The 24,397-nt window shown below is 42.5% G+C and overlaps 1 protein-coding gene across 2 annotated transcripts in view; it reads right to left on the bottom strand.

The window, feature by feature from the left end:
* The window catches only part of LOC121693693 (immunoglobulin superfamily member 3-like), a 42,847-nt gene that overhangs the window by 1,154 nt on the left and 17,296 nt on the right, over positions 1 to 24,397 (bottom strand). The window contains exons 8-13 of one of the 2 annotated variants that reach the window (XM_042073299.1): positions 22,728 to 23,141; positions 22,003 to 22,392; positions 21,246 to 21,653; positions 20,502 to 20,888; positions 20,105 to 20,324; positions 7,803 to 7,807 (exon numbers count right to left, since the gene is read on the bottom strand). In XM_042073299.1, the coding sequence (XP_041929233.1) occupies positions 20,143 to 20,324; positions 20,502 to 20,888; positions 21,246 to 21,653; positions 22,003 to 22,392; positions 22,728 to 23,141 (1,781 nt within the window). In that variant the 3' untranslated portion in view covers positions 7,803 to 7,807; positions 20,105 to 20,142. The other variant, XM_042073309.1, reaches the window with a different exon arrangement.

Consider the following 24,397-nt stretch of genomic DNA (forward strand, 5'->3'; position numbering starts at 1 on the left):
TAGCTTGCCTGATCGCTGTGCCCATAGCTTGCCTGATCGCTGTGCCCATAGCTTGCCTGATCGCTGTGCCCATAGCTTGCCTGATCGCTGTGCCCATAGCTTGCCTGTTCGCTGTGCCCATAGCTTGCCTGATCGCTGTGCCCATAGCTTGCCTGATCGCTGTGCCCATAGCTTGCCTGATCGCTGTGCCCATAGCTTGCCTGATCGCTGGCCTGCAGAAGGAGGAGGTGGAATTGCAGGGTTATAAAACATCCCAGAGGAAATGGATCTGATGGATACTGAATGAGACACTGATAGCAACACAAGTATGAGCGAAGGAGGGTTCATATTTATGGTGTTCGCTGTGGCCAGGCCAAGAAAGTTAAAGTTAAAGACTCAGACAAAAGATTGTTCATATTTGGTACAGAGACACATATACGTACTCCTATTCTGTAACTGAGAAATAAGTTACAAGGTGTAGCAACATAAGAGATACAAGGTGTAGCAACAAAAATCAGCCATCTTCCATAATAATTTAAGGTTTTCAGTGATGGTAGTGTTGTTGAAGTAAAACTTGAGGAACATCATGCAAAGCCAATATTCAAACATAAGCGACGTTTAAAAGAAAGATTTGTGTAGATAGCCTACATGGTTCTATCGGTAGATTTCATTGCTGAACGAAAGGTGACTGAAACATGAATTCAGAACATGATTCTTCATCAACTGTAATCAAAACTTTTTGTATTCTATTCTATCCATTCTTTCCTGCGGCTCATTTAACTTGCCAAGGCAGTAGCTCATTTAGCTTGTAGCTGGCGTTATTTGTTTACCTAAAGTTTTCAAGTTTGTTTTGTTTGTTGTGTGAGCTTGTGCTGTTCTGCTTCTCTCATAATTAACACGAGGAGGCCCCTGATTTAATACGTTTGTCTGTCTGAGCATCAGCTCCATGTCAGGTGTTTATTATCTGCCAGGCGAGCCAACTGAGGGCCAATTCCAGTTCAGATGAGGAGCTGTTAGGAGAGACACTTCTGACATTTTCATTAATAGAAGTCATAGTTATCCAAGGGCTCTTTTCATTTAATTTCTGCTATTTTCGGTGAGTTAGATTTGCCAACAACAAGATATTTTTGCTGGGTAAACTCTTTTCCTGTGCTAAATACAAAAAAAGTTCAGTTTTAACAATCCACACGTCTTATGTAGGCAATTGAGGTCGAAAGGCATTTCTAATAAACCTCCCACCACCATTATCTCTAATCTACCCCCACCACCACCATTATCTCTAATCTCTTCATCTATCTACTTTATCCACCATGGCATGTGTACAGGAGGAAATAAAACATCTAAAATAATATGAGATGAAACATCTCCTATGTGTTAGCTATTCAGAGATTGGAGTTTAATTTGAATGGAAGACTCTTGTTTTCAGTACGATGTTGCCTTTGCTGGATCACTAAAGACCGGTAGTGCTCACCTTCTCACATCTCCTATGGAGCAAACTTTTTAATGAGGCAGCTGAGCACCAGAGAAGCTCCCAAAAACACTGCACCAAATTTCTTTTTTAAAAATATGTAAAATAAATAAATTAATAATAAATAAATAAATCATATTATACTCAGTGTCTCCCTAACAAACTCAGTCATTAATGAGATGGTTTTCCATCCAGGGTAAACTCTAACAAAACTTGCATTACCAACACACACACACACACACACACACACACACACAGAACTTTGTTCCACTAGTTGTGCCTAACAAGAACAGAAGTCTTGACTCTTGCCGATGGGCTAACATACTAGGCCTACTCCCCGCAGGGAAGGGGGGAATTTTTTTTTTTTACATTTTTTAAAAATAAATCATTATCAGCCAATAGGGAAACTACAGGGCCTCTTTGCACTGCTAAGACATAATTAGCAATGAATGCATTTAATGCAGAATCAGCACAGAAAACTACTACACTACTAAACTACACATGGGCCCTGGTTATCAAACATAACTTATTATCATTATGTTGTCAAATGTTCAGGAAAGGCAATGCAACACTTTAAAGGAGCCATGCCACAGGAAACCAATAAACTCCTTGAAGATTAAAGCAACATCTTCTGGATTTGAGTGCGGCATTTGACACCATTGATCATAGCATCCTAATTCACCGCCTTGCGAAGTGGGTGGGTCTCTCTGATAATGCTCTAAACTGGTTTCAAACCTACATTACTGGCAGAGATTTTTATATCAGTCTAGGAGATCATGTATCTGAAAAACATGACTTGCCTTTTGGTGTGGCCCAGGGGAGCTGCCTTGGTCCCCTGCTATTTTCTCTATATATGCTTCCATTGGGAAACGTCATAAGTCAACATAATGTAAACTTCCACAGCTACGCAGATGATACCCAATTGTATCTTTCTGTGGAGCCAACTAACCCAGATGGCCTTTGCTCCCTCACTGCATGCCTAACCTCCATTAATCAGTGGATGAGCAAAAACTTTTTGAAACTAAATGATGACAAAACAGAGGTACTTCTGGTTGGACCAAAACTAAAGCGAGATATTATTCTTAGTAATCTGGGGAACTTGGCACATCAGGTCAAACCAAAATTAACAAGCCTCGGTGTCATCTTAGATGCAGAGTTAAGTTTTAAGCCCCATATCAGTAAAGTTACTCAGACAGCCTATTTCCACTTGAGAAACATTGCCAAAGTGCGGCCCTTTTTAACTCAACAAGATGCAGAAAAACTAATTCACGCCTTTATCATTAGCAGGTTAGACTACTGCAATGCACTTTTCACTGGTCTTCCCAAAAAACATCTAAAGAAATTGGCACTCATACAGAACTCTGCGGCTAGACTTTTAACTAAGACTAAGAAGAGAGAACACATCACCCCTGTGTTGGCTGAACTGCACTGGCTCCCTATTTCCTATAGAATTGATTTTAAGGTTATGTTAATTACTTACAAAGCTCTGAATGGCATAGCACCTTCATATATCTCTGAGCTTTTAATATCTTATCAACCACAAAGGAAACTTAGATCATCCAATTCTAATCTTTTAATCGTACCCAAAGTGCTCCACAAACAAAGTGGAGAAGCTGCGTTTATCCATTATGCCCCCAAACTATGGAACACCCTGCCTCTGTACATCAAGCAGGCGAGTTCAGTAAATATTTTTAAAAAAGATCTGAAAACATACCTGTACAGGAAAGCTTTTAGTTAACTCATCTTATCCTGTAGACTACATTTTCAGATTATTCTACATCTGCTACTATTGGAGGGCGCAGCCAGCCAGAAGCAGATGGGCTCCCCCTATTAAGTCAGGTTCTGCTCAAGGTTTCTTCCTGGAATATGGGAGTTTTTCCTTGCCACAGTTGCCATATGGCGTGCTTGTGGGGGGTAAGAGGGTTAAGGCTGCCAGTCTTATGACGTCATTTTCTATATTTTTGATATGTTGCTGAGTATATCATAAACAGCAAAGAAAAGTGATTGATAATGACTGACTGACTATTATTGTGTTACATGCTTCAAATGTAAAGCACTTTGAGCTGCATTCTGTGTATGAAAGGTGCTATACAAATAAAGCTTTATTATTATTATTATTATTATTATTATAACACCAAAGAACTTTCCCTCTGTCGCACGCACGCTATTTGTTTATCCAGCACCGGCTTTGCAAATAACAATGTCCACAGACAAGGTAGAATATGTTGCATGACTTATAAAAGTATGATGTATTGCGACATCAGATGCAAGTCAAATTTGTAGTTTCTTATGTCTCATTCCATCGAACTACAGATCCGCTATGTAAGGAGTCCTAATGTTTCTATACTGATCAAACTCCTGATCATGTGAACTGTTGATTAATTACCCTACCACATGATGGTATGACCTCATGGTGGGCCCATTGTCACATATTGCTGCTACAACAACTTTTGATTATATCTCTAACCTTTGCCTTTTTCACAGGAGAAACTAACTAGGAAGCAGGAAATGTAATTAATGTGTACATTGTCATGTCTTGATTAATGCACTCTCACTACAACAATGGTCTCAAGTCTCATCAAAGTACTTCTCATGTGACCCAAAATCAGCTGACCTCCAATCATGTGATCCATATCAATGTAACCAACCACAAACTAGGTAGCCTATTTAAGTGAGGTTAACAGAGCATTCTAGGAGCCATTCTGTAGATAGATAGATAGATAGATAGATAGATACAGTACTTTATTGATCCCCAGGGGAAATTCAAGAAGTCAGAAGAAGTCTGTAGTCAGAATCTCCCGCACCACTCATCCTCCTCTGAGCTGGTGTGTTCATTCTCTGATTGCTTCATATGGTTTCCTAAATGTTCCTTTAACCTGTTTTCGTAACTTTCACATTATTCATTTAGATGTACCTTCTATAATGTATTGGATGAATAGCTTGTATCTGACAAATAAATTGTGATGTTCTGACCCGCATTGCCTTACTATTGTACTTGTAGTCCAGAGTAGCAGTTTAGGTAACGTTACTAGCATAATGGACGGTTGGGATTAGTTATCTCCGCCGTAGAAACTAAATCACCTGGGAGCTGGCATGTTATTATGAAATGACCAAGCATTACACAGCGGTGGGCAGTTTGTCAGCGATGGTCCTAGATTGGTCGCGAAAACCTAGCACAGCCTGACCCCCTGTAGCATAGGAATTTGCTTGACTGTCTAACACGCTGATGAGTATAGCAGTCCGGATCAGCATGTAACCTCTGACCACTTCCAGACCAATACGTGTTATGTTTAGGAACCGCCCGAATTAATCGGCAGATGGAGGAGACCTATAGTATATATTCCTAAGCTTGAGCGCGTGTCACAAGAAAACGAGTTAGGCATTCTCATTAACAATATGTATTGTGGGCGTATCAATCCACTAAGGATAACAATGTTACAATGAACCGAAACTTTTCTAATATTGAGCGGAGTCAGATTTATTAGGTTTAACAGGGGTTTATTATCAATTGATATATTTCCAACAGCTCGCGGACAGCTTCACGATTTCCTTCGACCACTCCCAGTTCCCTCATTGGTCCTGACGAGTGACGTCATTTACAGCTACCTGATCTGGCAAACTTACATAGTGCGGTTATAGCCGATAGAGGGCCGTGAAGCGAATGCAGAATTGCCGTTCATCCTGTTACGAGTTGATGAACCATGCACTGAAACGATTTTGGAAACATTATTTTAAGGTACAAAAACTCTTTGGTGTTGCTTTAACAAAAGCCTCTAAGGAAATGTTATAAATGAATCTAAACATGTATTGATATTGTTCCTTTAATTACTGTAATGATTGGCATCCTTTACTTTCCCTTTTGTTTCAACAGATGGCACTGTTTCACAACTAGTTCCTGCAGAATGCAGCCAAATACAGTTGTTGCTGAGGAAAAGAGACTCTGAAAGTTAATGGTGTTTTCTCTTCCTGCTCAAACTGGAAACACTGATTGAGAAGAGGGATCTATTTTTGTGTGCTGGAAGGCCATGAAGCTCTCTTTGATATCACTGTTTGGGTACAGTAAACATCCAAGCGTATGCTGACACAGATGTTGGCCAAATCCAGGTAATGAGTGGAGGATGACACTGGATAAGAGAATGAGAGATGGTTTAGGAACAGATGGACATGTCTTCCTTGCTCTGCTATCATACATATAAAACCCTCTTTTGTTAAATTCAGAGACTGATTTAAGTATATCAAAATGCTCCCGTGTAAGAAATACACTTGACCGTATGTAGTTAAAAAAAAAAGAAAAATGAATACTGTGTCCAAAGATGGGAATTGGTGACCTGTCCACTATACTGCCATCCAGTTTAGAGAACTCAAGAACCTTCATTATGCATATGGGACGTGACTTCCTGATAAGGTTGGAAACTCAGGTCACTGACAGTGGTGTTTGAGGTGCTAACACAAGGCAGGAAGAGTTCATCACATCTTTGAAGTCGAACTCATTCACTGCATATTTCTGAGAAGCTTAGCAGCTATGTGTCACGTAGCCTTTGTGGTGGCCCTTGATGACTCATTTTCACCACTCTTGTTCTCAGAGCTCGTGTAGCGGCGCTCAGAAAACAGAGAGAGGGTGAGCGGAGAGGGGACCAGCAAATAAAGAACAGGGTCAGACACAAACAAAGCAACTACTCACAAGTTCTACCACTTCAAATGAAAAATCTCACGCTGAGAGATAGTTTACAGATGCAGTTCATACAATGCATACAAATATGTACAAATATGTAGACAGACAGCTAGATTGGCATGAGGAATACAGAATGCAAGAAAGAAGGCACACTGTCACAGCAGTGTGATATATGGAGTATGACCAATAGTGGCAAAATATTGGCCAATTTGTCTATAACCCGCCAGCGGACTGCGATGAGCAAGATGCCAGCGGACTGCCAGATCTGTCCCCAGTGGGCCGCCAGGTCCGCCAGCCCCCTGCTATCTGGGCAGAATCCTATCACATATGTACTGTACCTATACACTATCTGGGCAGAATCCTATCACATATGTACTGTACCTACACACTAGTTGGTTACACAACAGCAGACATTGATTGCTAAGATCAGGGATGGGCAGTATTTATGATATGTGTATTTAATATATGTATTTCAAATATAAAATAGTATTTTTGTAATTTGTATTTTATTGGGTTGAAGAAAATGGCTTTGTATTTTGTATCAAAATACTTCATAGTAGAGTTCTCAATGGGTCGGGTCGGCCCGACAAACCCGACGGGACCCGCAGGTTCGGGCTGTGTTCGGGTTGAAAATATAAGCAAATGACTCGGGTCGGGTCGGACCTTGGGCTTACTCTTTTCTGCTCAGTGAAAAAATTTTTTTTTTATTAATCATTGCTGCTGTTCACCGTAAAGAAAGTCTGGTTGCTGCGTGCAACGTGCATCATGGAGAGGGACGGGGGCAGACCTGACGCCGCTGCGTGCACGCCTTTAGCCTGGAGAAGAAGATGGAGTTGGTGAAAGGTAAACTTGCCGCAGGTGAATTCACCATCGCTACTACAGGAGTGGGAAAATCACAGGTCTGGAAAGTGTTTGGAGTGGTGCTGGATTCTGATGGAAATTCTACAGGTTATGTGCAATGCTCAAAATGCAAGGTGCTGATGAAATATGTGACCCTGCAAGGCGAAACCAGTCGCTTTGGTAAAATTTACAAAATTAAGTTATTGTGCTCACATGAACGGCCATAAACTAAGCTTTCCAACGACATGTAGCCTATATCGAGGGTGTTGCAAAAAGCATCGCTAAGATAACCATATCCAAAGTTGCCATGGTTCTTCCGTCACCATAGCCTACGCCAGAAGAGGAGAAAACAGTTTTAAGTAAATTGTTACGCTAATGTATTGAATCTTCAGCTAAATAAAGTCAGGGGTTAACAGTCAAAACGTATATTTTACGTTGGGCCGCGTTCGGGCAGATAATTCACGTTGATGTGTCGGGTTACATCGGGTCCGGGCTTTAAAAGCCACGGGCCGGGTCGGGTCGGGTTGTAATTTTCAGGCCCGTTGAGAACTCTACTTCATAGGTGTGTATTTTTTAGGGCTGTCAAGTGATTAAAAATGTAATCTAATTAATTACAGACTCTGTGATTGATTAATCTAAATTAATCACATGCATACATTTTGACTGAAGGTATTTTTAAAATATTTCAATTTGAAGTTTGGAAGACGAGTGACAAGCTGTCCAGCTTCAGGTAGTCTTTCTTGGCGACTCTAGAGCTCCCCCTAGAGTTGCGATGTGTATTTTACTCTGCTGTTGTAAATCGCTCACTTCTCATGGCATGTTCCCCCTGTACACAATGCAAACGCTTTTGTTGTGGGGGCAGGGGCGTCGCTAGCTATTTAAAACATTCGGGGCTAGAGCCCAGAAGTTATAGACCTTTTTGTCCGGGGGTTCGGGGGTTTCTCGCCTGAGAGATTTTGAACATCGGGCTGATGAACATGCAATTTGAACCTACTTTGAGAATGAAAAGGAAGGCCAATTGTAATGACTCACGTCACGGCATTCTGAATATTTTGATGTTTAAAGACCGTGTATGGAGAACGTCTCTTCTGCCAAAGTGCACCACATACAACACCCAAAATATGACATTAAAATAGCCTGTAGAATAAACATCGTCATGCACCTCTGTCAAGTGCACAGGTGTGAGCGTTCGTCTCGGGATAAACATTTGGACGTCATCCCCTTCGGGCTATGGGTGCCTTGAAAGCAATGCATTTGGGTTGTGTAGGCAAAGTTCCATTCTGTCAAAATCAAGCCCAACATGCATTGCTTGAAAGCCCCCTCAAACGAGGTCAGGTTTAACATATTTACTGCGCATGTGATTCAATAGTAGGCCTAAATCACGATATATAGAAACTGAGCTGATCGAAATGTCCTCCTGGGTTGCGGGAGATGATGACACACTGTGAGTTTCCGCTTGTCCCTGCTCTGCCCTTTTTTTTCTCTAAAGAAACTTCTAATATCCATTTGTCTTTCTGTACGCTTATTTCGCTAAGGCTATATAGTTAGTAGAAGCATGAAACAGCAATGCGTAATAGCGTAGAGGAGAATTGAAATTGTAACATTTTGCAACAAATGATTCTAAACCTGCCCAGATCACGTCAGATTTTCTTGCGCTGCTGTTAATGCACACAATGGACACAAACACAAAAGTCTGTTCTACGGGGCTATTTATTTCATTCACGATTAGAGTTTTTGTTGTTGTTGTTGTTGACGGCCCATAGATCCGGGGCTATCCCCAGAGGATCCGGGGCTATAGCCCCGAATGCCCAGGTCTAATGACGCCACTGGTGGGGGCCCCATACCAGTGCTGGGACCTTAGAATCGTTCTCTCTAACTATAACTCTAAATATATTTGTCAAAGGAGAAAGTATAATCTGCTTGTGTTTGATATCATTTTTAAGGTCTACATGTTAAGGTATACGGTATTGTCAGTTGTAGAACAGTAAAGTTAATACATATGATGTTTCTGTAACCTGGGATATATGAGGGATTCTTTGATGGGATGGGCCCACAACCCCTGCAGGGAGCAGAGGCCCTGATGATTTGGGGGTTTTCCAGGTGAATCCTATTTATATGTGTCAGGATTGTGCAGGAGGACCCAAGTGCAAGACTCAACCAGGCAGACTTACAGACAAAACAGAATTTATTTTAAACACAAACTTTACATTTAAAGAATTTCTTACTTACATACAGGACTTTGACTAAAAGAGAGACGATCCAACAAGGAACAGAGAAACAGGAGGGTAGAAATACACAGAGCAATTAACAGAGAGACAGAGGACTGGACGAAACCAACGAGACAATAACAGGGAACAGGTGAGGAGGCAGAAATGGAGGGAAAACAAACAAGACAGGAAGCACAGACCAAATAAGGAGATGGGGCGGAGACAAAGACAGATGACAGGCAGGTAACACAAAGCACATGGGGAACAGGCAAAAACAAACACAGGACAATACACAAAATGGCCACCAGGGTGGCACAAACTCCAACAGTACGGGCCAGATCCTGACAATATGTAAATTATGCTAAGTTGTTTTTGGATAAAAATAGTAGATCCTTTACACCTGTCTCTTGTCTTTCCTTTGGCTCTCCTTGACCAGCTACTGTAGGCTCTGGCCTGCCTGCTCACTTCTTCTGGAGGAGGCCTTGCCCTTTCTCTCTCTCTCTCACTCTCTTTCCTCCTCTTTCTCTATCTATTTCTCTCTCTCTTTATTGGGGGTTTGTTTCTTTATGTTTGAATTATTTTTTATCTGGTGTATTGTCAAATTTTATTAAGAGGAATCCCCTTGAGATGTAACATCTCGTTTTTGAGGGGACCTCAAAGAAGAAAAACATACATTACAAACATACATACATACATACATACAGACGAACAAAAGACAAAAGCTCTCCCTCACACCAAAACCACCCATACCCTCCCAATTCCAACCATTCGGTATTCAACAGTTAAGGTCATTCATATAGACATACATGTACACATATATACACATACACACATATACATCTACATACATACATACACATAAAAGAAATTATCAGGCAAGAGGAAAACAGTTGCAGCTTGTACAGTATATAAATAATTAAGGATAGACATCTTGAACTGGTGAAAAGAGGAGATAGATCTAAGAGACCCAGGAAAACTATTCCAATCTGAAGGGGCTTTAAATGTAAAAGCACTCCTCCCAATTTATTTAGCTATATGTGGTACAAAGAAGAAAAGATGGTCAGTGTCTCTTAGGTTATAGGATGATTGATAAAGAATCAAGTGTTGTTTCATATAGGATGGGTAGTTTAAAAAAATGCCTTTATGAACAAACTGCAACCAGTGAAACTGTCATCTCACATTTAGTGAAAAAAGATTCAATGACAGATACATTTGACAGTGATGAGTTCTAAATGGACACCTTAGAACAAATCTGAAAAATCTAAGTTGTTGACTTATATTTAAGTTTGTTGTTTGGTTAAGCTTACTTTGTTCCTTTGTTACAGTATGTTTACCTACCTGAGTTTTACTTACATTCAACTTAAGTGATACTAGTCACATTTACGTTGGTTTATTGGTTAATAAATTGTTAATTCACCCACCAATTACATACATACACTCTTCTCGTATGCATGCCTACAGATATACCCTGCTATAGTTGATAAACTACTGTGTAATTATTCAAGGTCAGGTTCTTCTTTATGGAGGCAGATTAATCGTGGTTTCTCGTAATATTACCATTGTTTCACTAGTCTGTCCTATTGTTCAAATACACGTGTAAACCTGTGAGCGGCCAACGCAATTCTCATCCATGAGGATGAGCATATTGTGAGACGTGATCTCATCTCATGGTTCTCCTTTCACGGTCAACAGTTCCATCTGGGCGTTCCATTCACTGGCCCAAGCAGCGCTTTCTCGTCTGCCTCCTTCAGTCACTGTAGCCAGAAGTGCGCGGCAGCAAAGGTCACGAAATGCACTACGAAAACCAGCGCTAATTCTATTCTATTTCTGTACTTAATTAATTGAAATGAACATGTTATTTTGGCACCCTTAGTATTTTTTGTAGTTTAAAAATGTTGCCAAATATTTTGGTAAAACCAATACTTTGGTTTTAAGATGAGTAACATGTAGGTTGCTCACACACACAATACACCCCCTCCCTAACACCAACTTCAAATTTCTTGAGAACTTTAATCATCAGTTTCTTGAGAACCTTAATCAGCGGAATACATGGAAGCTGTTAGCCCATTTAACGCTTACACAGTACCCAGTTACTTAAAAACTAATATCAGAGACTTCATTCTCTGTATTATATGTCAATAATTTTAAAGCCGTTATTTTAAGGTAATAGAACTGCATTGGTTGGTTTGGGATGACATTGGGATGCTTTAAGCCCACATTATGTGGCTCTCAGTTGGTTTGGGATGGCATTGGGATGCTTTAAGCCCACATTATGTGCCTCTCAGTTGGTTTGGTGGTTAGATGGTAGCACTTGGCTAGTTCATTTGTGACTTCTTGAGTAAATCTCTAATAAAGTATGTTATGCAATGTAACAGACAGGTCAGCGTAGTTGATCTGTTGACTGTTTGCAGATTTCAGATGGCATGTCTCGTAGGCAGAGAAAAAGTTGTTGCTCTCAAACACTGTCCACTTTATCAACAGTCAGTGTAGTGGAATATATTGGAATAGATTAAATAAACATATATGGAAGGTTTACAAAGTGATTTCATGCTCCCTTTGACGAGTATTTTTAGTATTTTTTTTTTTCAAAATACAACAATACAGTATTTTATTTTGATACACTATTTTGATACACTTAAAATTAGGGTATTTCATATTTTATTTGAAAATACATTTTGATGTATTTTTGCCCATCCCTGGCTAAGATGCTATGTAGACAGCACAAGGGCCAGAAATGTGCAGTGCACTGGCACACTGAGGATGTACGTTTCTCTGATGCTCTATCTCAGCGACTGATGAGAGCTATTTGCAAAAAATCCATTTACTTGCCTGTCAATCTGTGTAGCAGCATATAGGAAGAGAATATGAATTTCCCTTGGATGGTAAATAATATCTTTTAATCTATTTATTTCCCTTGGATGATAAATAATATCTTTTAATCTATTTATTTCCAAAACGCTCGACCCGCTACATATTGAACATTCCACTTCCGTCACCAAACCAAAACGCTCGACCCGCTACAGTTTGCATACCAGGAGAAAGTGGGCGTTGACGATGCCATCGCTTATCTCCTACACAGGACACATTCTCACCTAGACAAGGAGAAAAGTGCTGTGATAATCATGTTCTTTGATTTCTCAAGTGCTTTTAACACCATCCAACCCCTCAGGCTGGGAGACAAGCTCTTGCAGATGGGTGTGGACACTCACCTGGTATCCTGGATTACAGATTACTTGACTGAGCGGCCACAGTTTGTTAGATTGAAGAACTGTCTCTCAGACACTGTGATCAGCAGCACCGGAGCGCCACAGGGAACTGTGCTCTCTCCAGTCCTGTTCACCCTGTACACATCTGACTTCCGCTACAATACTGTGTCATGCCACATGCAGAAGGTTTCTGATGATACTGCAATTGTGGGGTGTGTCAGGGACGAGCAGGAGGAGGAGTACAGGAGCCTGGTGGAGGACTTTGTGCAGTGGTGCAAACTCAATCACCTCCAACTCAACACTTCAAAGACCAAGGAGATGGTGGTGGATTTCCGCAGGTCTAAGCCCGCTCTGCTACCAGTCTCCATTGATGGGGCCAATGTGGAGGTGGTAAATACCTACAAGTAGGCTTACAACTGGACAATAAACTGGACTGGTCAGCAAACACTGAAGCACTCTACAAGAAAGGGCAGAGCAGGCTGTACTTCCTGAGGAGGCTGCGGTCTTTCAATGTCTGCAGTAAGTTCATCAGGATGTTTTACCAGTATGTTGTTGCCAGCGTCCTCTTCTATGCTGTGGTATGCTGGGGAGGAAGCACAAACAAGAAGGATGCTGGGCGACAAGACAGGCTAGTAAGGAAAGCTGGCTCTGTCGTGGGAGCTGAACTGGAGTGCATCACTTCACTATCAAATAAAAGGACCCTGAGCAAACTGATCAACATCTTGGACAATGAATGTCATCTGCTCTACAGCACTATTATAAAGCAAAAGATCTTGATCAGCTGGAGACTTCGCTCACTGCCATGCACAACAGACAGACTGAGGAAGTAAATTGTCCCCAGGGCCATTGAACTGTTCAATGCTTCACTAAAGGGAAGAGGAGAGATAGACTTCTCTGCTTAGTCTGTCTGCCTCTCCACCCTCTCCATGTTTGAGTACTGACTGCCCACTACTGTTTTACTACTGTTACTGTTTTACTACTGTCCACAGCCTAATGTCTTACTACTGTTTTACTGCTACACTGTTTTCCATGCTATATTAGCACACATGACCAATGGCTTCTGCTACAATACTGAATGGCTGTAACCCTATTACCTCAACCTGTTCTTGCACTGACATAGTTTTTACATTACCTTGTCTACATTATACATTACTCTCCTATTTGTCCATATTATTTATGCTGGTCTCTAGACCTTATTCTTGCACTGTTAGACTAATGTTGGACTGCTTTTTGCACCTTCACCATGACACTCACTCTCTTGAGCACCTCACCATACACACAGAACTACAGGCCCAGTCCCGGCCCTGTCACTGGAAGCGTCTCATGCTTGATCACCCTCAAGCACACTGTGGATTTTTTTTTAATTTAATTTATATAGTATATTTAGTATTTAGTTTTGTTAGTTTTTCTTATCTCCTACTGTCTCTATTGTACAGTGGAGTTATGTTATGTGTATATACTTATATTTACCCTTTCTGCTGTAAGTGCATGTTGTGTGTGATGTCTGTTTGCTACTGAGACCTTGAATTTCCCCTTGGGGATCAATAAAGTATCTATCTATCTATCTATCTATCTATCTATCTATCTATCTATCTATCAATCTGTCTGGTCATTCTGTGTGGCCATTGTTCTGTGATGGTTTGGTTCTGATGGACCAGCGCCATTAAATGTGAGAATGTGATTCACATCCGAGCTTACTTGTCACATACTGTAGCACAGTTGTCAGATATTGGAGAGTTCTCAAAACACCCATGCTTCATCTCCTTCATCTCTTTCATCTTGTAGTGGCTTTTGCTCTCTTTATTCAGCTTCTCTGTCCCTCTTTCTGTCCCTCTTGTGCTAAATCACTAAAGTAGTCTCTCACACCCCCATATACTGTTTATGTACGTCACTAAAGTAGTCTCTCACACCCCCATATACTGTTTATGTACGTCACTAAAGTAGTCTCTCACACCCCCATATACTGTTTATGTACGTCACTGTAGGCTATAGTTCACTTTGGCCTTGATGCCCTTATATGTGGGTTTTGTGTTCACCGCAAAACATGCCTGAGCGAGGCCAAGGTTACCTCACTAGGGGTGATTTCTAATGTACTGTACATCTGAGAAAGAGGCTAATGCCTTCACTTTCTCTTGTCTGGACAAGACCTCAAACAAAATGATAAGTTATTGTAAGTGGGAGACCACTGCATTCCCACAGCAGCACCCCCCCCACCCCCCCTAAGACCTCACACACCTCTGCTTCCTCACACACTTTCACTTGTTCGCTACTTGGCCTAGCTGGCCATTGGAAATTATTACAGATCCATGTAAAGCAGCACAATTGTAAATGGGGGTATGTGCTGCTGCTAGAGTCCCTGTGGTGCAGACATGCAATCACATCATGAGTCACCATCCAGCAATGAATTGCAGTGTGGGGACTAGCAGACTGCACTGCAAGTGTGGTCTTTTGCAGAAGTTTTGCAGCATTGTGGTCTTTCTTTTTGATCTCTGATTGGGTACGGAAACCGATGTTTAGGTTGCTGACTAGGACAGACTTCTTGGCTCGTAACGCAGGCACAGATACAAACACACACACATACCCTTAGACCTACACACACATACACACACACTTGAGCTGCAATGGCCGTCAAAGGAGGACCAACAGGATATAATCACCAATCACGTAGGTTCAATATGCTTAGTTAATTAGCGGGGCAGCAGTGTCAGAGCAAGAGGGAGGAGAGTGCAGCAGGTGTGACAGCTGACTCAGAGGGACGCTTCAGATCATTGTGTTCTCATTAAACAGCATTAGAGGAATTCGGCCCAATGAAAAAAAACAAAACAAAAAAAACATGAGCCTGGATTACTGTTCTGACATCTCATAAAGGTGAGACAGGAGAGTGTGAGCTCAGTCAGATGGGTGTGTGTGTGTGGGTGGTGACAGAATTTGTATGAGAGCCTGAAAGTACTGAATGTGTGTAACAGTCTGTGTGTGTGTGAGATATGGGCTGTGTGACAAGTGTGTGTAAGTGTGTGTGTGTGTGTGTGTGTGTGTTGTGTGTGTGTGTGTGTATGTTGTATTTGTTTTAGTTTTATGCATCAAAGCATATCTGTGTCGTCTTGGGATCTATAACCCCGGTAACTGGAGCCACTGCACCCTCATAAACAAACAAGAAAAAAGCAAACGGCAAACAGACACAAAGCCCCCCTCATGAATAAATATGTGACCTGCCGGCAGGACCAAACATAAAAGCCCCATTACCACTACACACCAGAGAGATGGCCCCAGACCAGGTCTCCTGTTGCCCCTTGCCCAGTCACCCCCCCCTTGGGAAGCAATGAGCCGGGCTACAGAGCATGACGCAAGGGCTTCCAGACACACGCAACACAAGGGCCAGGCCCTCTTGCACGAGAGTGGCGGCAGCGGCAGCAATTGCGCGGGAGCGGCGAGCGAGCGGATCTTCAGTGCGATGGCTCCTCTGGAGCGTTGCTGGTGTGGGTCATAATGGGTTTGCCCACCTCACTGGAGTCCCTCAACGCATCAGACCGAACATAAGTGCCTTATGTTTTGCCAGAGGGCTTCTATTTAAGTGTTACAAGATTGGCTACTTCGCCTGTGAGAGAAAACAACATGGGTGCCCAGGGGGGAATGTCTTCCATCTAAAGCATATTTGTTTTTACATTAGAGTTGTAATGGTGAAGATTAAAAAAAAATGGAAAGAAGTGGCTGCAGTCAGTTATTTACTCCAGAATTGCAAAAGAAAAGCTGCTGTCCCGTTCATTTCCTTTCGGTTGCGTGACTAGGTATCCGCTTATGTGACATCATTTTTCAGCCACAGCACCCCGGAGCATGAGTGTGGTGACAGTCAAACGGAAAGAGGCAGCCAACAATCACCACAATCAACTTCCTGTTTTGTAAGAGCTGTCAGTCAATGTATCTCAATCACGCAACACAAATCTATCAGCTACTGGTGCACTGTGAGAAGGGGGTATGGACTTCTTTTGCACAAAACAAAGTAATTCTATCAAACGCTAATGGCATTGACAAAGATGTTTTAATTGTCATTAACAGTATTTGGTACAAATTATGTTTTAAGGATCATGTGCACATATTTCCACTCTTCAAATCTTAGTAAAAAAAAAAATAGACTTTGCAAAGGAAAATAAAAATAAAACTTAAGCAATAAGTATGTACGGTATGCTGTATAAAGATAAGAATAGGCAACAAAGCAACTCAGAATGAAAGAAGGTCATACTGTACAAATCTCTTAAGTAGCAGCTCTTAAACCACAGAAAGTGGAAGCATAGTTATAAGCCATTCAATAAATCTTATCCTTATTCCACTCATACGTTTGAATACGTCTGTTACACAGAGCACCAAAATGACACCAAAACTTTGTGTGCACTGCAGTTTGGCGCTGTTTGCTGTTTTTATTTATTTTATTTTTTAACTGAGGTATTTAGAAAGTATCTGAGGCATGAGTCATTATAAAATATCATTATGACTGGTAAAAGTAACGGGACACTTCTAAATCACAGACACAAGCATTATAAACTACTGTATCCACAGGTTTCCCACAACTCATGAGGTCTTGCATCAAACATGGGAGCAACTTCCACTTCACAGTATAACGACTGGGACATGTTTGGGGGGGGGGGGGGGGGTCGTTGTCTCTCTACACAGTAAATAATAATCTGAGAAATACTTGGCCTCTTTGCTAACTAGCACCCAAAATACCATAGGCATAAGGTATGGTATACTACTTCTATACTGATATGGTATACTACTTCTATACTGATATGGTATACTACTTCTGCCGCCTCACTGCAAGTTTTCCCACTTTCTTCTTTGCAGAAGCATCCTGCACAACTTGGGGATGAACATTAAAAAAACAAGTGCACTTCAAAGTTAGGGGAAGGACACATATAACTCATCTGAGAAAGTGCTGCATCCTGCAGCCTTGGTGGTGATGGAGATGATCACAGCAGTCTTAGTTCCCCCCAAGTAGACACAGAGAGAGGGGGGGGGGGTATGATGACATGCAATGGTTTCAAAATCACAAGGCAACGCTAGCATAAGGCACTATTCTCCACAGTCCATGGCACAAACTGTGATAAATATCATCTGAAATGCTGTGGCAACTCCTTCCGCAATTTCACTTCCCCATTCTCCTAATTCTTTGGTAATTGTACGTCATAACACTGATGTTCTCCACAGGAGCAAATATTAAAATATGTTTTCTGATTAAAAAAAATTGTTTCAAGCCACAAGTCCAAATATTAGGTGTGTGAATCTTTCATGTAAAAGACGATACGATTCGCATCTAGATACATGGGCACGATTCGATACAAGAAAAGATACATGTTTATAAAAAACGATTCAGTACGATTCGATGCGATTCGATGCAATTCGATGCAGTTCAAGAATGGAAAGCATTCTGAAAGATTTTTTATAATTTGCTCAAGGTGCACATATTCATTTTATATTATCAATTATCATGGTCATGGTTGTCAATTAGGCAACAAAATGTGTGAATATGATTATCTAAACTGAGGTTTGTTTCATATACTGTATTGAAATGAAAAAAGAATAGTCTACATTTCAGTCAAGCACAGCAGCCAAATACAACATAAAAATACATTTTTATAGACTTTACAGATTTTATAGTTATATCTGATTGTTTTCATGGAGCTGTAGCCTTGTTGAGGTAAGACAATACCGAAATAAAATAAAACAGTGCTTAAGACACTCTTGGCCTTTTCTCATATAAGCCTAGCCTACCCTACAAGAATAAAATAGGCCTACAAATCAATGAACTCTCTGGGCTTATTTTGTTCCAACAGTAGACCTAATGCAGAAACCTAAAATGCCACAAGTCTGAGTGAATATAAAGAAAATCATTGGCTAATAATTTATGCATCGTTTTAGCAGCAAGGGCCAAATTATTATTTAACATTAAGGAAATCCCTTCATCAAAGGTAAGGCTACTCACAGGGAGACCACAATATGTGAGGACAAAGGACTGTGTGTCAGACACTGTTGTCTCTAGCACTGGTGTGCCACAGGGAACGGTCTTGGCTCCGTTTCTTTTTACTGTTTACACCGCGGACTTCAAATACAACTCCCCACAGTGTTACCTGCACAAGTTCTCTGATGACTCTGTGATCGTGGGCCTCATCAGGGAGGATGATGAGAATGAGTACAGAGATCTCATACAGGACTTTACGGACTGGTGCCTGAGGAACCATCTCCAACTCAATGTGGCCAAGACCAAAGAACTGTTGGTGGATTTCCGTAGGAAGGGACATCCCCCATCAGCACCAGTGAGCATTCAGGGAAATGAGATTGAGAGGGTGGCATCTTATAAGTACCTGGGAGTTCACCTGAACAATAAGCTGGACTGGTCTAACAACACGGCTGCACTCTATAAAAAGGGCATGAGTAGGCTGTATCTGCTGAGACGACTCAGATCTTTTGTGGTTCAGGGGGAGCTTTTGAGAACATTTTACAATTCAGTGGTGGCATCAGCCATTTTTTATGCAGTAGTATGTTGGGGGAGTGGCATCTCAGCTGCCGACAGGAGGAAGTTGAATAAACTCATTAAGAGGGCTAGTGCTGTTCTGGGATGCAAGCTGGACTCAATAGAGATAGTGGGAGAGAGCAGGATGGTAGCGAAACTGACATCTATGCTGGGTCATGAGCGTCACCCAATGCATGTCACTCTGTCAACGCTGAGCAGCTGTTTCAGTGACAGGCTGCTACACCCTGTGTGTATAAAGGAGAGACATCGCCGGTCCTTCCTACCCACTGCAGTTAGATTGTATCATAAACACCACCCCAATAGAGCACAAGGCACTTTAGAACTACTGGAGATGTTTTACTGACTACTTTTTTATACAGTTTTATACATTACACAAGGACAATGTAACTATTCTTAAGAACTGTGGGTTCCCATTAGAAAAGGTTATCCTTGTTGTTGTTGTATTTATTTGCGCAGTTATTCGCAGTTACTGCGATAAATGGCTGTACATGGTGGTTGTGCTTTCCCCACATGAGCTCAAACAGGTATGGTGCTGGGAAACATGCCCAAGGAATGTGTATGTGTGTATGTGTATTTGCTGCATGTCCTACTGAAGATGTATGGGGGGGGGGTGGTAAGTCTCTTTTCCTTCATTGTCTTGGACGCTGTAACAATGCAAATTTATCCCTTGGGAGACAATTAAAGGATTATCTTATCTTATCTTATCTTACTCTACAGACTATCGTTGCTGTTTAGGAATGCTATAAATGCTTAATTTCGCGCTGGATTTCGAAAAACAAAAGCCGACCGAGTGCAAGTTGTCACATGGTTAAGTTGCAATAGATGTATGGGTAATGAGGTCATTTGACAACTTTGGGCAATGAATGTAACCAAAAACGAACTGCATTACCCACAATTCCGTGCCATGTGTAGTTTCAAAACCGGAAGTGGGATGAACGCGCTGCTTGGAACGTAAATGAGTCTGAGCGAGCAGAAAAGGTTGTGCACCGATTCATAACAAGTAAATCATTCATTTCAGTTTTTTTCCGATACGGGGCTTAACGTATCGATGTAGCCGTATCTTACACGTTAAAAATGGACACCGATACGTATCGGTTCATCTTTACACCCCTACCAAATATGATCACAGCCAGTTTGAGAAGGCAAGCAGAAGTCTCATGTGAAAGGAAAGGAACCCTGTGTGCACCTCCGAGATGCCTTTGTTGCCCCGGGCCTGGTCTTCAGCATCTCGAGACCCGTCGTGCCTCTCAGGCCTCTGCTGCTGGCTTCAGAGGGTTGCTCTCGGCCCAAAGGGAGTTCTTGTTGACTTTCTGAGATTTGGTTGCCTTGCGTAACATCACGGCCAGAAATACCAAAGCCCCGGCCAAAATCAACATGATGACAACACACACGGGAATCGTGACGTCGGGGGAGCCTTTGACAGGAGCAGCTGGAACACAGAGACAAACAGCCATCAGAGGATGGGTGTGTGTGTGTGTGTGTGTGTGTGTGTGTGTGTATGTGTGTGTGTGTGTGTGTGTGTGTGTGTGTGTGTGTGTGTGTGTGTGTGTGTGTGTGTATGTGTGCTGTACATACAGTACAGGTGTGCAGGGGGGCCTTGTGTTACCTATGTGCACGTTAACGGTGACCTTCTCAGACTCTGCTACCGTCTTCTTCCAGGTGTTAGTGGCCGTCTTGAACCACTCCACCACCTCACAGGTGTACTGACCGCTGTCCGTCACATTGACGTCCGGCACAGTCAAGGTGAAGAATGTGACGGTCGGCCGGCCGAACACAAGTCTCTTCCTGGCTTTGTCCAAGTTCTGCAAGGTGCCATTCCTTGTGGATCTGAAGATGGCCTCCTTTTGTTTCTTGTCTTCGGCTCTGAACCAGGTGACCTCGAAGAGTGACTCCTCACTGGACTTTGAGATGATGTTGCAATCGACGTTGAACCCGGCCTGAAGGTCAGTCACATTGACACTGCGGGGTTTTTTTTCCAGTTGCAAGTTTCCCTCTGTTAATAAAAAACGGTTGGTTATTTAAGGTGAAACTGTCTTGTCACAAAAACTGTGAAACTGTGTTGGTTATTTAAGGTGAAACTGTCTTGTCACAAAAACTTCACACAAACTGATTTTCGGGTCAAAGAAAACATTTTAGTCTAGAAGCAAGCAGAACATGAAGTCATATTTGAAGTGGTTGCCATGACATCAAAGAGTCCCCTGATTTTAAAAAGAAATCTTTAAGGACTGACATCTGTGTGAAGAAACTAAACAATGACTGCTTAAATGAAAAAAAGCAGATCTGAAAACTGAAGCATGTTGTGGCCTCAGACGACACTACTGTGACAGTAAAGGAAACAGGTTTGTCGTACCAAGCTCATGCACACTGACAGTGATGACTCCCGACTGGTCAGAGGCCACAGTTTTCCACTGGCCATCGCTATTGCAGGCATGCTGGCGAACCTCTACCTGGCAGTGGTACTTTCCGTTGTCGGAGGGTACCGCTGTCATGATGGTCAGGACAAAGGAGTCCTTCTTGGGGTGTGAGAATCGGAGCCGGTCCTGGTATCCTTCGTGGATCTTTAGGCGGCCATCAAACATCTGTGTCAGCAGGGGAATAGAAACATCGGAACCAGGTCTCTGGAACAGCCAGGTGATGGTGTAGATGGAGGAGGATGGGTCAGAGCCTTCAGTCCCCACGCTGCACTCCAGGTCCAATCTCTGATCCTCGGTCACTACACGGTTCCTTGATATCTTGTTCATGCTGAAATTACTTTTAACTGTGGGCAGATAGAATGACACAGAGAAAGAGAGATGGTTTAGCATCGAATGACATGCAATACCATGAGAGTGCATAATATTACCATAAAACTAATACATACTTTTATCCTCAAGCTTAATACAAGGTTTTGTAGTAGTAGGCCTACAATAATTCTGTTGTACATTTATATCATAACCCATGACTAAACATAACCTAAGTGTTAAGAACATGACACATGACACATGACATAAGCAAACATTAATAAACTTTTGTTGATCTTACATGACATCAATTCAGGTAAAAAGCCTTATGCTTGAGGCACTTTCATTCAAGTAGAAATGTCGTATGTGTTTATGTTTTGTTTCTACCTTCCATTTGGATGTTTACATTGAGCTCTCCTGACCGGTCCTCAGCCAGTTTCCTCCAGCGGTTGCCAGGCATTAGCAACCATTCTGTCACATAGCAGGAATAGCTGCCCACTTCTGAGGGTCCCACATTTTGGTACGTGAGGACGAAGTGCATGGGAGTGGGACGCCTGAACATCATGCCACCTGCCGGTGAGTCCAGAGCGCGGAAGGTACCGTCCCGACTGGCATTGAAGACCAATTGGGTCCTGCCTTCATCCTGGGTTCTGGACCAGATTACCTCAAAGACCGACCGGTCGCTAGAACGGGATTCCACAAGACAGTCCACGTCGAATCTGCTCATGGGCTTAGTAGTCACGCTCTTGGTGGTCTTCTGAAGGGACAGTGAGGCCGCTGTGTAGCATAACAAGTTTCGAAGCAAAGATAAGATAAGGAAAATATTCAGTTACTGCTATATGTTATTACATAGTTATAAAGCAAAGATAAGGAAAATATTCAGTTATTGCTATATGTTATTATATAGTTATAAAGGTATATATTATATTATATACTGTAGTTATTGCTATATGCTATCTCCATAGGTTTATGCATATGTCATTTGTCACAACATGCATTCTACATAATGTTCGATACACAGTGCATGCTATTTCACATACTGACTAAAGGTCAAGTAGAAATTGTACATTTTAGGTAGATGAAGATTATGAGACAAATCCAAGAGGACCTACCTATGGGCTCTACGGTGACATGGGTGACCCCTGTTTCGCGAGAGCCCTTCTTCTCCCAGACCCCAGTGCAGCCGTGCTGATACTGCTCCACCCCACACCAGTACTGCCCGCTGTCGCCCGGTTCCACATTGGCCACGGTCAGGCGGAAGGTTTTCGGGTTGGTTCTAGAGAACCGGAGCCTGGTCTGCAGACCAGCAGGGCTGTCCCCGTACATCAGGTCTCCCTGTTGGCTGTACGTGAGAAGGGTCAGGGTGGAGGAGTCGGGTCCTGGGCTTGAGCTCTGGAAGTACCAGGTCAGGGAGAGGTGGGAGGATGGGTCGTCCACTCCAGAGATTATGCTGCAGGTGAGGTCAACCTGTCCTCCTTCACGTTCATCTTTGTGAGTGATGGTTTCGTCCGTACGGAAATCACTGGCTGAAGTGACAGAGGAAGACGTTGATCTTTGTTAATAACCAGACTGTACTATATTATGCCTGTCATCTATCTATTTGCCTTGCTGTCCTTATTAGCAAATACTTCTAATTTGACACGCCATGAAAGCACATTTGAAGACCCTCTACATCTCTTCCTCGCTCTTCCCTCTCTCTTCCTCTCTTCCCTCTCTCTTCCCTCTCTCTTCCTCTCTCTTCCCTCTCTTCCTCTCTCTTCCCTCTCTTCCTCTCTCTTCCCTCTCTCTTCCTCTCTTCCTCTCTCTTCCTCTCTCTTCCTCTCTCTTCCTCTCTTCCTCTCTCTTCCCTCTCTCTTCCTCTCTCTTCCTCTCTCTTCCCTCTCTCTTCCTCTCTCTTCCCTCTCTCTTCCTCTCTCTTCCTCTCTCTTCCTCTCTCTTCCTCTCTTCCTCTCTTCCTCTCTCTTCCCTCTCTCTTCCCTCTCTCTTCCTCTCTCTTCCCTCTCTCTTCCTCTCTCTTCCTCTCTTCCTCTCTCTTCCCTCTCTCTTCCTCTCTCTTCCTCTCTTCCTCTCTTCCTCTCTCTTCCCTCTCTCTTCCTCTCTCTTCCTCTCTTCCTCTCTCTTCCTCTCTCTTCCCTCTCTCTTCCTCTCTCTTCCTCTCACCACCAAAACTACTAAGTGGCCTGTGAGAACATCTCAAGAAATCATAAGTTGAAGCCAAAGGTCTGTCAGAGGTCACAGGTCAACAGTTGGTGCTACACCTCACAGAAAGGTCTCATTTCTTAGACATGATTTTGTTATTCTTTTTCTTGGTGAGTCAGAATACAGGCATCCTGTAATGACTTTGCGTCTGCTCCCAGTTTGGGTTTTATCACCACCCCAACTGTAAGGGTCCTGTCCTGTCTTGTCCTGTCTTGTCTGTATCTTGATTTATCACCACCCCAACTGTAAGGGTCCTGTCCTGTCTTGTCCTGTCTTGTCCTGTCTGTACCTTGTTTTATCACCACCCCAACTGTAAGGGTCTTGTCCTGTCCTGTCCTGTCTTCCCTGTCTGTACCTTGATTTACCACCACCCCAACTGTAAGGGTCTTGTCCTGTCTTGTCTGTACCTTGATTTACCACCACCCCAACTGTAAGGGTCTTGTCCTGTCTTGTCTGTACCTTGATTTACCACCACCCCAACTGTAAGGGTCTTGTCCTGTCTTGTCTGTACCTTGATTTATCACCACCCCAACTGTAAGGGTCCTGTCTTGTCCTGTCTTGTCTGTACCTTGATTTATCACCA

This window comes from Alosa sapidissima, chromosome 2 (genome assembly GCF_018492685.1).
Source record: "Alosa sapidissima isolate fAloSap1 chromosome 2, fAloSap1.pri, whole genome shotgun sequence".
NCBI classification, from domain to species: domain Eukaryota; kingdom Metazoa; phylum Chordata; class Actinopteri; order Clupeiformes; family Clupeidae; genus Alosa; species Alosa sapidissima.